The sequence below is a fragment of the Acanthochromis polyacanthus genome, chromosome 2 (genome assembly GCF_021347895.1).
Source record: "Acanthochromis polyacanthus isolate Apoly-LR-REF ecotype Palm Island chromosome 2, KAUST_Apoly_ChrSc, whole genome shotgun sequence".
Classification (NCBI taxonomy): domain Eukaryota; kingdom Metazoa; phylum Chordata; class Actinopteri; family Pomacentridae; genus Acanthochromis; species Acanthochromis polyacanthus.
This window is the reverse complement of record NC_067114.1, coordinates 30161371-30177496: the sequence shown is the minus strand read 5'-3', so window position 1 is coordinate 30177496 and position 16126 is coordinate 30161371. Positions and strand designations below refer to the sequence as shown.

General features: G+C 43.8%; 2 protein-coding genes across 9 annotated transcripts in view; both read left to right on the top strand.

The window, feature by feature from the left end:
• Window positions 1–8180, top strand: part of hoxb3a (homeobox B3a) — an 84876-nt gene extending 76696 nt beyond the window's left edge. For all 8 annotated transcript variants that reach the window (XM_051938237.1, XM_051938240.1, XM_051938255.1 and 5 more), the window contains one exon: window positions 4397–8180. In XM_051938237.1, the coding sequence (XP_051794197.1) occupies window positions 4397–5265 (869 nt within the window). In that variant the 3' untranslated portion in view covers window positions 5266–8180. The remainder of the gene's footprint in view (window positions 1–4396) is intronic.
• A 3058-nt stretch (window positions 8181–11238) lies between these two features.
• Window positions 11239–15799, top strand: hoxb2a (homeobox B2a). The gene is made up of 2 exons (XM_022195928.2): window positions 11239–12798; window positions 14232–15799. Exons 1-2 carry the CDS (start codon window positions 12315–12317, stop codon window positions 15086–15088), a joined length of 1341 nt encoding a protein of 446 aa, XP_022051620.2. The 5' UTR covers window positions 11239–12314; the 3' UTR covers window positions 15089–15799.
• The last annotated feature ends 327 nt before the right edge of the window (window positions 15800–16126 follow it).

Here is a 16126-nt window from a genome sequence, read left to right as displayed (position 1 = left end):
ATCACCACATCCCTCTTTCCTCACCTCTCTTATCAACATCCTCTTTCCAGGCCCAGTCCCCAGAGGATGGAAAAGGCTGTTTTTAGGCTATTATGGCAAAACAGTTTTCCACAGGCACTAGTTCAGAGAGGGAAGAGAGCACAGGCAGCTACAGGCTGGGTTTGATTGTTCTGCATGTGGTACGTCAGTTTTCTGTATCCAATATGGCTGTTATTGAACTAGTGTGTCTGCTGAGCTGCATTCACTGAGGCATTCAGCATTGTTGTGAAGACAGAAAAGTATTTACCTAAAATCAAAACCACTTCACGAGTTATTTCATTTCAGTCTTTTGACTAATTATAGACCATCAGTAGGGTTGATTTCCATTCCGTAGTTTTGGTATAAAATTGGTCAAAGGTCAGAGGCAGGGCTGTCTGACAAATACTGAAAACCTTGCAAGTAAATTTGTAAAAAGAAGGAAGAAATGTATATTTTTAATAGCAAAGAAAATTCAAATGCACACAAGAAAGGAGAGTCAGGTAGTGTGTGATGTGTATGAATTAAGCATGGATGTTTGGATGCAACAAATTAAGAACAAAAACGCAGCCTAAAAACAGGACTTCACTTCCTTTTTAGGAGTTACAGTAATACTGCTATCGTGTGAACTGCAGAGCAGAAGTCAAGAGGATATTAGCTTAGCTTAGCATAAACTGGAAGCAGGAGGAAACAGTTAGCCTGCTTCTGTCTACAGCAAAAAACAGAAAAAGTTGAAAAGTAGTAGTTCCCAGCACCTATAAGGTGACAAAGCTAATTCATTCTGTCTTCTTTCATTGAAACTGTACACATACAGAAGTGCAGAAAGAGCAGCTTATGGATTTAGAGTCAACGCGATGGAACGGTTTATTATGTTTTGTAGTGATTTCCTGGAATCAAGGGCGAGGCTGCCAAGTTCGGTACTATCATGCCTACAGAGTCTGGTACTGGAAATTATTTTCACAGATTGTATCAGGAAACTTGTGTTGAAGGAAGCAGAAGTGCACAGGAGAACCGAGTGGACGGAAAAACTGCTGTCTGTGAAGACGACCGCTCACACCTTCTCATTCAGTGGCCTTTATTTAATTAACTTATACATTCCACTGAAGATATGAAAACTATAAAAGAACACATATGAAATTATGTTGTAAACAAAAAAGTGTTAATTTTCAGTATTAATCTACAATTAAGAAAATAATGCAAATAAATAAAAAGCACTGAATGAGAAGGTGACTGGTAGTGTAGCTCCATCATGAACCATAAATAAAACTACAAACTGCCATTGTATGCCATCTAAAACAAAACAGAAAAGTATTATAGTTATCAGTTCAGCACAGGTTGGAAGAACAGAGAACTCGATATCTGGAGATCATAGGAATCAGCGTCGAACATTGACTAAAAGAACAAAAAGACTTGATACTTAAACATTAATGGTACTTTTTTAGCAGACTCTAATAATGACGACTGAGCAGTGAGCAGTTCATTACAGTAACAGCAGCGTTTGCTAACCAGATGGTAAAAAGCTGCAGAGTGCACCTTCTGTCATTCATTTACCTTCTCCTCCTCCTCACCCTGAACATCCTCCTCCTCCTCCTGGTGGCTCTGCTCTCTCTCCTCTACATCTCCACACCTCCTCAGAAAGCCTCTGCAAGTAGGAAGATATTAACAGAGCGAATTTAAATGTCATGTACGATAACAGATGAATAGATTTTCAGAGAGAGAGAGAGAGAGAATGACGAGGAGACATTTGAAATGAAAGATATTAGCAAATGGGAAGAAAAAAACTGCAGCTGGATGATAAATCTGAATATCATCTGCATGTCTGATAGCAGGCTAAGAACACAGTCATCGAGGCAGACAGATATGCTATTTGAATTGGTAGTTATCAATGAGGAAAAATATGTTGTGCCATAATGAATATGAGCCTGACATTCATATTCAGAAAGCTTTGAGCTGACCAGACAAAGAGCTGAGAGGAGATTAGGCTGTTTATTGATGGCATTGGAAACGATCATTCAGAAGAGAGACGACAGTGGTTAGTTCTGTCTCTGCCCATAGAAATAAACACTGGAACCAACTGTTTACAGCGCGCAGACAGAGATGGGATCACACTGCTTTCTTTGAACTGTACGGCATCTGCTATTATTAGCATGAACACATAGCAAGCATGCACATTAGCTCATAGCAACTTGCTCACAACAGCAGCTTCCTGCATGCTTACAGAGACACTAGATCAGTAGAAAATAAAACCAGGATGGAAAAGCAGCTCAGAGCTACCACAGTATCACGAGTTGCTGTTTAAGTTAGCAGGAAAACAACCACCATGCATGTTAGCTGTTTAGTTACTGGGTTCAAATGAGGCATTGCGAACCCAATTTTACTCATACAGCTCTGTCCATTGGCTGTCCTTACAATAACCTGCTATCTACCAAAATAACCGCTGTGAGCTCAAAACACAGCAACAAATAAGCTGTAAACAAGCAGCCAGGTTAGTCAGATTTATATGGAAAGTAAGGAGAACAATGAGACTGTTAAAAACAATATCCCTCACAGTTTGACGGCAGGTTTCTTGCTTCACCTTTTTACCTGAATATTATAACCTTCAGGTTCAGGTGGGACTAACTACAGGTGTGCTTTAGTTTCATTCAGGCCGATCTGATAAACTGGCCGGAGAACGCAGATTATCTGCTTTACCGCCAGCTTGTTTACAACCTCACTGCACAACATTCATGCTTCACCAATATCTCTCTTCTAAGGACTTAACATTTAGTTGGAGAACAACACTACACTGACAGATTTTGTTATGTTCTGAATATCCAAGAATTGTCCTTTTAACTATGGCCGCTGCTCTGTTAAACAAAGATGGAAGACAAGGAAAAAGACTCCTTTCCTTCAAAGGTTGTCTAAATTATGACTTTTGTGATTTAACTTGCAAAACAGTCATTTTTTCTTTTCATTTTGTCAGTAAGGTACATGTGTGAAAGAGGTCAGAATAAGTTTAGAATAAGATTAACTTCTGTTTTCACCTGAACACACTGAAACTCTGTATTTATCTGATTTATTTGAGGTTTACCAGAATTATGGCCTTTAGGGAAATGATAAGAAGCTTCATGCAAAGAAAAACTTTACAACTTCTAGGTAGAAGTGACAGAAGGATGCAGGATAACTAGGAGTAACATGATGGTTAAATAGAGCTGGAAGCTGATTAATCAATCAACTGTTGATAATTGATTAGTCAACTTTCCCTGACTCCACTTTCTTAAATGTAATATTTTCTGGCTTCTTTACTCTTCTGTACTTCTATTCTATTACTCTTTTTACCATTACTGATGTTTCATAGTCCAAACAACTGATCAATTATTCAAGAAAATGACTGACAGATTTATCAAAAATAGAAATAATCATTGGTTGCAGCTCTAGTGTTAATTGTGGCTTGTATTTTGGGGTATTTGAGCTCTTATGTCACATTTATCAGCCGGTGTAATTGACTTTAACCTGTCTTGTAAGTAGCTGGTGGAGTTTTAGGCCTGAAAACTAAATTGTTCCTGCTGAGAGAGCAAGCTATAATTTCTGAAATAATCTCTACATTTATGGCTTGTAATCACTAAGAGTGACGAACAATGAGCCGATATGTAGCAGGTGTTAAAAGTTCATGACATTCACCCAACATCAGCAACAAACAAATCAGTCAAATCAAAGTGATTAAAGCCTTTTAACACGCCTCATCCTCATCAGCAGGAGAATGCCTTTAGCCTCCTTCCTGCTGAGTGTCTCTGGGCAGATTTCTGCTTCTTTTAGGACTCAGTGTTACTCTGACATAAATGTGGAGAGAAGTTTAAGTTTTCTTGGCGAGCTGACTGCAGTGGGAGCAGGTCAGCCTCAGTCCTGGTGCTGCAGCTGCCGTTGCTGTGGGGGGGTTTGTCTTTCCAGCCAAGATGCAATTTTGCTGCCCTCGGCCAGCACCAGGGCCTCCGTCTCTTAATAACTGCCACTGTTATGAAGTGTTGACAACTAATATCAGGGGATAATTCAGCCGGCCTGCCTGGACCCCCTCTGCTTTATTAACAACTTGAATGCTTTCAATTTCCTCCAGCATGCAGCCTGATTGGGTTATTCTCTACCTTTCTTGCTCTCTCAATTTTCATTTGCTCTTTTTTTTTACCTGTTTCTTACGATATCCTCCTTTTTTAATATCCACAGTTTTCTTCTTTTTTTGTACATTTCTCCCAATTTCAATCTCTTAATTTTCTGGAGGGACTTTCTGGAGGATGTGCCCTCATGTCTCTACTCACAGTTTTTCTTTTTATTCTCCGTACCTACTAGAATTTAGAATTATATTTTCCATTTATTTTTCTTAGTTTAATGCTTGTTCTCCTCCCTGCAGCATCAGGAGGAGCTGAGAGTGGTAGTAGCGGGGAGAAGAGTCCTACCGGAGGCTCGTCGGCGTCTTCTAAACGGGCCCGTACGGCGTACACCAGCGCCCAGCTGGTGGAGCTGGAGAAGGAGTTCCACTTCAACCGGTACCTGTGCCGACCGCGGCGCGTGGAGATGGCCAACCTGCTCAATCTGTCCGAACGCCAGATCAAGATCTGGTTCCAGAACCGACGCATGAAGTACAAGAAGGACCAGAAGTCCAAGGGCCTGAGCTCCAGCTCTGGAGGGCCCTCACCGACGGGCTCCCCTCCTCTGCCCATGCAGTCTTCCGCCAGCTTCCTCAACTCCATGCACCCCATGGGGGGAGGTGGAGGAGGGGCCCCCGGCTACGACGCCCCGTCTCCGCCATCCTTTGGCAAGCCCCACCAAGGAGTGTCTTACTCCATGTCCACTGCCTATTCCAACGTCCCCATGAAGGGCTGCCCCCCCCAGCAGAAGTATGGCGCCCCAGACCCAGACTATGGTGACCCCCATCCCCACCACAGCCTAGTGCAGGCCAACAGCGCTGGCTATGGGACTCCCACCAACATGCAGGCCAGTCCAGTGTACGTGGGGGGCGGCAGCTATGTGGAACCCATGCCTGGCTCGGGGCCCTCCATGTACGGGCTAAACCACCTCGGCCCCACGCCTCCTCACCACCAAACCATGGACTACAATGGCGCAGGGCCCATGTCGGCCGCCAACCAGCACCATGTGGGTGGAGGGGGCCCCCCGGGCCCCTGTGACCCACCCACACACCCAACGTACACCGAGCTGTCGGCGCACCACACCTCGACTCAGGGCAGAATCCAGGAAGCACCCAAGCTCACTCACCTGTAGCAGGTTTGGAACAAATGACAACGTAGGAAATAGTGAAGACGACACACAACAAGTAACACGACCTGACTCACTAACAGACTAACTAACACGTGGGGACTCCACTGCTGCAACGGGACGGCAGGACAGACAAAACCAGAGCGACAGGAACCATCCGGTGGTTTGTCCGGTGCTCTACAGCCACAAAGGAACAGTCAGTGTTCAGTGCTGCTCCACCCTGTTCTCACTGCCTTCATAAAGAGCGGCATCAGATCTGATTAGAACCAGTGCTTTCCCTGCCACCTTAGAAGAGCAGCTAATTTCATTTTAAAAAGGCAGGTTGCAACTAGTATCAAGTAGCACAGATGGGCCAGAACCAGTCATGTTGCCCAATAAGCTGATAAAAGGAAAATCTCTGCAGTGTCAAAGTGCTGAAATCAATAGAAGTTGCCAACATTTCTAAAGGTATTAAAGATAGTCTTCAGCAAAGGAACTTAATCTGTAAGCCACTTACTAGTGTAGCCTTTTATCAGAGTTTTTAACTTGGCTCACACATTCAATACTTCCTACGTTTTAGAGTACAATAGCAGATATGTAGCTTTAATTTTACAACTCCTGAGTCATTCTACAGAGGTCTACAACTTGTCCAAGAACCCGTTAACATCACTTCTTTACACTCTCTCAGCATATTCACTGGTCCCTGGGCAGTGAGGCACACTGTCAGCGTGGGAGGTGAGGTGTACAGTCAACTGTCCCCCAGGAGACACCCTCCCCACCCATCCCCAAAAATGTCAGGAGGCTCGTCTGGTGCAGAGACATACTGGCAGCACCATTGTTTAGTCACTTTTCATTAGACTAATAATATACGGCACAGTTAATCAGAAAACGGAGCTGCAGACTGCTGGATTTGGGCACAGCAGATGTTAGGACAGTCATCTGCTTTTGATTAAAAATATTTGTTATAAACAACAAAGAGAAGTTTAAAATGAAAGAAAAATGGCTGCAGAATTCATACTTAGTTACTAAAAAGGATTTCTGGGCTTTTCCAAGCAGCTCTGTGTGGGTGGAGCAAACTGCAGCAGGAGTTCAGATAGCATGTAGTAAAAAAGCCTATAATGACTCTGTTAGAGCTAGTATGTGGTTTAAAATTATACTTTGATAATAAAATGTCCCCCTTAAGACACACATATACAAACAGCCATCCCGCCTGGTAAATGAAATAGTTGAGATTTTAATGGGCAGTTAACGAGGTGGTTAGATTTATGACGCTGAGCTCTCTCCCCCTCCAGGCAACACATGTTGTTGTCAGCCGAGCTGAGCTATGTGGAGGGCTCTGCCTCTCCATCAGCCGGGCAGAGGGAGCGAGAACAGGAATATATGACTGGAGCCGGCAGCACTCATCTTCCTCTGTTCCCCCCGTTTCACAGAGCACATAAAAACCACCGGATGGTCTCCCCCTTGCTGTCTCTTTTTGCCTCCTGCTGCACCCATCTCTGTCCGTCCAGACCCAGTCACTACTAACCCACTGTCTGCTGTCTGTGGCAGCAGCACAGGGCTTCTGAAGGAGGCAAAATCTCCCACAATCCCCCACAGATTGTGCCCCCCCACACACATCCATCAGCACACCCCTCCCATCACTGGAACAGGGTTTAAGAAGCTACGAGCTCACAGGCTACACTAGCTCCCACAGACACACATCAGTCTAAGCTAGCTGGTCACACCTCCACACAGCAACGCTAAGCTAGCTTCCTTTGGTTGACACACATCCAGGCAGGGTACGCCAGCTGTTGACAACTTCAAACAAACACATGAAAGGACATGGAAGAGAAATTTTTAATGTTCTTATTTTAGCACATCATCGACACAGGGTAAATAATAAGAGTGGAGAACACTATTTATTTATGTTTGGGTAAGTCTTTACCCTCCTCTCTCTCGCTCTCTCTCTCCCTCCCTCTCTTTCTCTCTCTCTCTCCCCCTCTCTCTCCCTCTCTCTCTCTATCACTTTGGAAGGGTTCACATACATTAGCGGACACCAATGCGTAAAGTCCACATTTTCTATTGTTTTGTTTTGTTCTCACATATCTTGACTTTTAACGTGGATACAGGGTATATATTTGAACAAAAATGCATGTCCCAGAAATCTGAGCCGATGTGTACAAAGCACTTTTAAAGCAACCGGGTTCATCAGTTGAACCGCCAGTGAGGGCACGGTAAACCCTTCCAGACTGTTTCTCTGTCCAGGACTGAAAACAACCTCCCTAAACTCACTGATGTTCAGGAAGGACATCCATTCACTGGGTTGTGCTTAAAAGTGCACATTTTACACAAAGGCTTTTCACATCTGGGCATCATTGTTGCACTTAGAGTTTACATTTTGATGGTTAAAAGGTAAAAAAATAATAATAAAATCTTATTTTGAAGACGGAAGGCCCTCCAATCAAAGCGTCTTTCGCCAATGTGTGTTCAAGTGAACATTCATATATAAATATTTATTTGTTATAGCCAGTTTAAAAAGACTTTCTGTTTTGTATTATTATTATTTATCCTTCATGTATTTATATCGAGAAAAAATACTGTACTTTTTTAGTATTTACCTGTTATGAAAGAAAAAAAAACAACATTGTGTTTCTTCTTGTCCATTGTACTGAAGTTACATTTTTTTAGTTCTTGTATTTTAGAAGAAAATAAGTAGTTTTTATGTTCCTATAATGACCCTTGTACATAAATGTCTTGGCTTGTACAGGGAAAAAGGCAAGGATGGGGATTGTGACCCAGCCGTGCATAGTCAGAAAATTTAGACAAACTATTAGCTGGAAAAAAGAACGAGTCTTTTTGGAGAAAAACAACTTCTTTCTTTGTCCTTTGTAGCTCCTTTTTCTTTCATTGTTGAGAGAGTTGTCTGTCGAACAATTCTTTAATAAAATGTTATGTTATTCAGAGCTATCGTCAGTTTTTTAAGGATCTCAAGAGGGAAAAACTGGACTCATGTTTTGATAAATGATAAAAGAAATGTCTGTCAGGTGAAAACTTGCCAAAGCCTTTAGTCCTGATCGTCAAGAAAACAAACAAACAAGCCTTTGCACTCAGACTTTTAGTGAATAACGGCACAGCAGAATTCAAACCCAACTAACTTGATGTATATTTTATTGATTATCAGCTTTGTAAGACGACTATTCAATAAATGCAAAAATCTGCCCAACCCTTTAAAATAATAATCTCAACAAAACAAAGCAGTTAAGTCTAATAGAAGACAAAACATGTTAAATGTACAAGACATCATCATTATGTTACTTAAATGCTTTAATATGTGGCCTTCATTCTGCTGTGGGGATATTCATGTGTCATAGTGATGAGTGCTGCTGGTGAATGTCAGATCAGGTGGAGGTGTGACTGTCTCTGCTTCACAGATGACCTGACAGGATGCCAGGATTGAATATCGGGTCAAAGCCTGCGGGGTGAAATGTGGCATGGCTGTCAGAAAACTTTTTCAAGAACTCAATCCAAGAGTCACCCATAACATGACAGAAACCAAAAGAAAAACTTCAGATGTGCACCTTTCTGCTGTAACCAGACAGAAAGAGAAAACAAACCACAGTGTGCTGAGCTGCTGTGTATTATGAGCACCAGTGATCCGCTATGATAATGTCACATACTGGGCTGCTTCCCAGAGATGGTTTAAAGTCAGATGCAGGAACTATTCCTACTAAAACCTGATATCTAAAATATTTAACGCCTCCAGAGTTGCCCAATGGTTTGCTGTGTTAAGCTCTGTTGTTTTTGTGTGACAACTGTAGACTGGAGCTAAGATAAAGTATGTTCACCAACAAAAACAGCTCAGACTCAGTGTCCCAGTGCCAATACCGGTCAGTGGTGCTGAAAAAAAACACTCAGGTCATGGTTAAGATGATAAAGATAGCTGTTGTCCAAACACCCCAGTTAAACTGAGCAGAGTTTAGGACCTGGGACATAAACAGCTCTACTTATTTACTCTGAAAATGTGAAGCAGCACTAAGAGGAGTGGATGAAAACTGTGGAAATATAAAGTGAGTGGGAAATAACAATAACCACACAGATGGTTGGAGCTGGGTTTATCTGACACCTTTCTTGGCTTAGTGTTAGCAGAAAATCCACCCTTTAGAACCCCCTAAAACTGTTTTTATGACTTTAAAAAGCTGATTGTTGTACGCTCTTACTGAACTTTTTGGGTAACATTTTCCCGCTTTCTTCCCTCTCCATTCACACAAACACGTGCAGATCCTCCTGATAGCGATGTCTTCATGTTTATGACTAAAAAAAAAGCCCCGAGGCCTGCGCCTTGGCCCGGTCACGTGGTCTCTAACCCGTCACCCCTCCTCCCCTCCTCTAACTTCCCCCTTTCCCTTCCTCTCTCTCCGAGCACGCGCGTGCTCGGAGGCCTGAGAGCAGCATAAAACTGAGGACATAAATCAGACTCCCATAAATAATGGCCGTACTTCCCTTTACATCTCCGTTGGACTAACAGACAATAAAAACACCAATAAGCAGAGATTGGATCTAATTTATAGCCTCATAAAAACAGATGGAGAGCTCGGCTTGGCTTCAGACACTCCTGAAAAGAGTACAGCTATTTCTGTAGAGCGTTCACAGCCAGGTACACAGAGGAGAGCTCACAAAGTCTAAGTGCTGTTTCACAAGGAGGCAGTTTAGGTGTAAGATTAGTCAGGAAATATGTCAGAGTAGGTGTATGTTAGGCGTAGATTTACCATCCAGTACCGATCAAACATTATTATTATTATTATGGTAAATATAAATATATACGTAGTGCTGGTAGCAGAAGAAAAACATAAAATCTGGGTCATTAGTGAACTGAACACAATGTAAGATTATTCAAAATATATTATGTTATGTTCTATATTATTACATAACACCTAAAGCTCTCACTTGTTTGTTGTTTATTTATTTTACTTAGATTAATCAAAAGCTAAATTTAAATGTTCTTACTAAGAAAAAATACATGTCCTGCTATTACCAGTAAAGCCTAAATAAAGTCAAATTAAATTAAAAAGAATAGAATATAAAATAAAAATTTTAAAAAAATCACAAATTCCAGTCTCCAATCGACCAATCCATGCGCTCCACGTCTGCACTGCGACGACAAAAACACTTTCTGCTCTCCAATGAAACTCCCAATAAACTCCAAAGTAATTTATAAAAATAAAAATAAAACATACAGATTTTAAAAAGTAAAATATAAAATAAAAAGAGAAGGAAGATGGGGAAATCACAGCGGCTGTGATGCTGCAGCTCGTGTTTTCTGTGTGGGCTTGTGTTTGCGGTGTGCTCGGCCTTTCTGCTACGCTCAATAGCTCCCACTCCCACACACATTTCTGCTTCTTTCTCAGAGCCTGGGGGTGAAACCAAACGGCATGGGAACGACAGGGAGCAAAAGAAGCGAGCTAAACTTCTTACATCCATTTATCGCTGGTATCTGAGTGTTTTTTTAATGTATTAAAGAGATAAAATGCTTCACCGTGACGCGCCTGTGTGTGTTTCAGCTACGCCTAAAATAATAAAATACGTCGAATCGTGGCGCTAAAAGAAGAGAGGCAGAGGGAGAGAGGCTGGAGGTTTTTCTTGTTATTTAGGGAGAGAGAGGGGCTGCTGTCAGGCTCTTTGCAGGGAGAGAAAGATTGATCACCGCACTTCTTTTTTTCCCACTCGGGGCTCTCCGGGCCCTCCCCAAAATACCCTCTGCTAAACTCCAGAGTTTTTGATCTTTATAAAAATCTACATGTGCAGAGGCTGAAGGCCACTCAGCACAGTATCACTTTCTATTAGGATTCACATAGCTGCGCCTGTAGTATTATTTTTATCATGAGGTAGAACAGGAGGCCCGGGGAGCTCTCCTTTTTTTCCAGCTCCACGGAACGACCTCGCTGTGAACTCTCTCTCTCTCTCTCTCTCTCTCTCTCTCTCTCTCTCTCTCTCTCTCTCTCTCTGCGTAAACACACCGAACATTTTTAACACATCACACTGGAGGGAGAGGGTGAGATTGGAACCCTGCTATCTTGCAAGAAGGACTTTGGAGGCTATTTTAGGATGAGAGTATATTTAGACAAAAAAGCAGGTTGCTCTCTTCCTCAGACGCACGCACAGGGATTGATCGATCATAAATACGCAAAGAAGCCTGGAAATACAAAAATCGTACACTTACACACGCACAGGTCCCCCCTCTCTGCCTCTCCTCAAACCTAAGCTTCAGTTTGTCTCTAAACCAAACTGCTCCATTTGTGCTACCGCTGAGTAGAAATCTCCACCATCCTCTCCTCCTGAGCTGCTGCGCCATCTAAAACCCTCTCCAAGTTTTCTGCGCCTAAGTTGGAGAGATTTCAGCCTCTGTGAGATTAATGAGCTGAGAGTGTAAACAGCATTGTGTTTTTTTCCCCTGAAGGAGACATATTGCAAACGGTTCTGGCCAGCTCCGTTCACCCAATGTTAGCCGTCACTACATCACCCAGAAGACTGGAAAAAATGTCCGAGAGATGCTCTATTGTTTGCGCGCATCAGCGGGCCGGGACGCTCCGACCCGTCGCCCACACGGCGCACATGGCGACCGGCCGCTGTGTCGCTTTTTTCTCCCCACATTATACCCCCCGTAAAGACTAAACAATAGCAGCTATCCCCTGATATAGCCCCTGTTTGCCACAGCTATTTGGTGGAAAAATAATAATGCTGCTTCCCACAGCCACCACCGCCGCCAGGCCCGGGCCCCCAATTGGCTGTTTTGGGTCACATGACCAGGAATTGGCTGCAATTTCGCCCCATAGTTCTTCAGTTTAGCCTACCCAGGTCCCCATACGCTAGTAATATCACCAATATACACAATTATTATATAGCCACCGCATTTACGCCATTGCGGTCGAGAGCCTACATGCTCGTGCGTTTTTTCATTTCGTTTTATTTTTTTAGGGGGGCATATTGTGTTGTGTGCGTGTGCGAGCGTGCGTGCGTGCATGTGTTTTGTTTTTTTTATTTTGGGGAAGGGATTGTTCGGGGGTCTCGCCGTTTGAGGCTGAAACCGGTCTGAGGGAGCTATGAATTTTGAATTTGAGAGGGAGATCGGTTTTATAAACAGCCAGCCGTCCCTAGCAGAGTGCCTGACGTCCTTCCCCGCCGTCCTGGAGTCATTTCAAACTTCATCAATCAAGGAGTCGACAGTAATTCCGCCTCCCTTCGAGCACACCATCCCCAGCCTCAGCCCCTGCACAGCCAGCCAGCCGAGATCGGCTACTAGGAGCCAGCAGAACCGGAGAACCTCCGCCACTAATGGCCTCCAGACGCACCACCGAGCCGCCCAGCAGCCCTGCCCGCCCGGCCAGGCCCCTGCCCCGGTCACGGCCACCTCGGCCGGTCCGCTGGCCCACGAGTTCCCCTGGATGAAGGAGAAGAAGTCATCCAAGAAGTGCCCCAAGCCTGGGAACAGCTCGAGCGGTGGCGGATCCATCATCCCCCCCGCCTCATCCTCCCCGTCGCCAACCGCCTCTGGGTACGCTTCGGCGGGCATCGAGTCACCCACAGGTCGGTATGCTGGGATGCGCGGGCCACTGTGGATGTGTGTGTGTGTGTGGTGGAAGTGTTAAATGTGTGCAGCATGCTCTGTGATTTTCTATTTGCATTTTCATGTCACAGCCATTCCAGAAATAATGCAGCAGTTATTACATGGATGTTGTTATATGACATTGTTTTTTCCTGCATCTGTGTGTGTGTCTGTATTGTGCAGTGCTGTGATGCTGTGTCAACAGGGAAGCCATATCTAGACCACTGCATTATGCTGCAGTGCTGTGCACACTCTTCCATCATGCATTTAAAAATGCAGCCATTAAAGTCTAACATGATCCCTGTCCTTTGAAGAATTAACACAGATATTCAACACTGTAATTTCTGCACAAAAAAGCCCAAATTTCCAAAATACATTAATTCTATGCATTGAATATCTCTATATATATGGTGCGTAAAGACGCACAAAGGGGGATTCTTTACTTTTCCAACCTGCGGATGAAGGCTGCTGCAGCTGTACTATTCTGTTTACTGCGTGGTTAGCTTTCAGATCAGCAGCATCATCCTGGGATTATATATTCATAACACAACTGAGATGGTCGCCATATTGGATGGAGGTAGGAAAAATCATGGCAAGGCAAAGCGAGCGAGCAGAATGTGTTGGGGTGGGGGCTGGGTGGGGGTATAAGCTGCATCCACACAGGAAACACACTGCACACAATCTGATTTTCTGGGCCCTTTCTGTTTCTCACACTGACTTCCATGACAATCAGCGCATTCTTCAAGTTTTTTTTTGCTATTAGTCTTTTTATTTGTTGCTTTCAGTCCCACCCACTTTCATTTTTAATGGAAATTCTTGTTTTCTTCTCTGCCTTTCTTGCGCAATTTCCTGCCTTTTCTGATCTCATTCAAAAAGCCATGCAGAGTTTTAGTTATGCTTCTGACAGATACTGCCACGTTTGTTTCACATCGACATTCCCACATTTCCATACACATTTCCGTCCAGTGCAGTGATTTATTTATGTTCCTCTCGTTGCATTTCTCTGGTCACACGCTGCAGCCTCTCAGCAGGCTGGCTGCTCTCCGGGCTTTAGGACAGAGAAATTATTGGGGTTTTTATTTATTTTTTACAATCACCAAATTGGCTGCTCTTACATTTATGACTTCGGCTGCTACTGTAATTGCAAGGTGTATTTTTATGACACTTTTTGTTTTTTATTACGATTTTATTACAGACATAAGAGCCGAGGGGATTTGTGTTTGATGCTGAAGCTGCTTATTTTTTGAACGCAATAAAACTGAACGGATTATAAGTGATTCTCATGAAGCCTAGATTGTGGATTACAAAGTTCAGATAAAATATAGAAGCAACATTTTAAAAATCAAAACACATCTTGGATTTTCCACATAATTATCTCTGCCTATTTCCCTTATTTGTCTGTCTTTGCGCGCAGATCCGAGCCAGGCGGGTCTGGACGCTGGAGGAGCCGGGTCCCGCCGGCTGCGCACCGCCTACACCAACACACAGCTGCTGGAGCTGGAGAAGGAGTTCCACTTCAACAAGTACCTCTGCCGGCCCAGGAGGGTGGAGATCGCCGCCCTCTTGGATCTGACCGAGCGGCAGGTCAAAGTCTGGTTCCAGAACCGGCGGATGAAACACAAGCGGCAGACCACGCACCACCGGGACGGCAGCGGAGGAGGCCACGAGTCCAGCGACCCTGGCGGGTTCGAGCCGCTCGAAGGCGCCGACGCCTCCTCTCCGTACTCAAGCCAGCCGCTGGAAGCATCTGGCACCGGGGAGGCTGCAGCAGAGGGAGAGCCGGGGGGAGGCAATCCATCTTCGGTCGCTGCTTCCACCGCCTACACTAATGACAGCGGGGACAATGCACAACCCACGCCGGAGGAGGAAGGCCGTTTGGGCCGTCCCGAACGCCCACCGCTGTCCGGGGCTCCTGCTTCCTCGGACTCCCACCACTCTCCGCCGGCCTTCACCGCGACGAACTCCGCGGACACCCCGGGCCTGATGCAGCTGAGCGAGGCCGGGCCCGCCGCAGCAGCCGCCGCCGCGTCCGAGGCGTCATTCCCAGTGCAGCGGAACTCCTCCATCACACCCACCGCCTCCTCTGCTCCTCCTGTCGCTCCCTCTTCATCTTCATCGGCGCTCTCCGACCTGACCTTCTTCGCCGGGGACGCCTGCCTGTCCCCCAGCCTCCAGAGCTCCCTGGACAGCCCGGTGGATTTCTCCGAGGAGGACTTCGACCTGTTCACAAGCACACTGTGCACCATAGACCTGCAGCACCTCAACTTCTGAGGCCGGCTGCTTCCAGACAGACTAAAACCGGAGAAATGAAGTGTGTGGACCGGCCTGTGGATGAACAATCGAGCGGAGCAGACAAAAGGACTCTGTTGTTAAAAAAGCAGAAAAGCTTCTCGGCAACATTCCTGAAACATTTCTGAATGAAAATTCTGTTCATTTTTAAATATATATTTTTTTTTCTTGCTGGTTTCGTTTTGAGGCTATAATGTAGTTTAAGAGAGATGCAGTTATTATTTTTTAATTTTAAAAAGCAAAAAGGAATAGTTTTTTTCCTCGATCGAAACGTTGTGGATTTTTTTAATCTCACCTTGTCCAAATTTTCAGGTATTTATTGCCTTTCTTGTTTTTTGATCACTTCTTTTTCCTTTTTGGTAAAACCCTAAATCCTTATCAGTGTGTGTGGATTTGTTTCCTCTTGTCCGTTCTGGTGCAGCTTCGTGGATCCTTCATAACTTCTCAGGAACTGTTCACAGAGTCACGGTGCAGAAAAAAGCTGGACTGTTTTCAGAAAAGCTAAACTGAAGAATGAATTCATTCTCTCTCTGAGCGACACAAGACGAGAGGGAAGCCCTGCTGACGACCCGAGGTTTAGACCTACTTTATTTATTCAGATTCTTTAATAGTGAAAATCCAAATTATTTATTGTACATATATTTTCATAGTGGAATAATAATAATAACAATAATAAAAACACACAAACATTTACGATGTGGCCCATGTGGTTTTGTTTTATAGCGTATGAATTAATAAAGTTATGACTAGATATGGTACAGTAATTCTGCTACAACATATAGCAAGCAGTAACAATTTATTTTACTACTAATAATACTGCAAATTTATGCAATTATGAAACTACTTTTTTATGGTTGCTTTTAGGGTAATAGCAATAAAAGCTAATATATATTTTTATTTATTTTTTAAAAGTAAATTATATTTGAAATATTTTATAGCCTAGACTATTTTATAGCTTCTAATATCCAGGTTCTAATTAAATTCACGTTCAAATTTGATTACATTAAATAATTTAGTTTC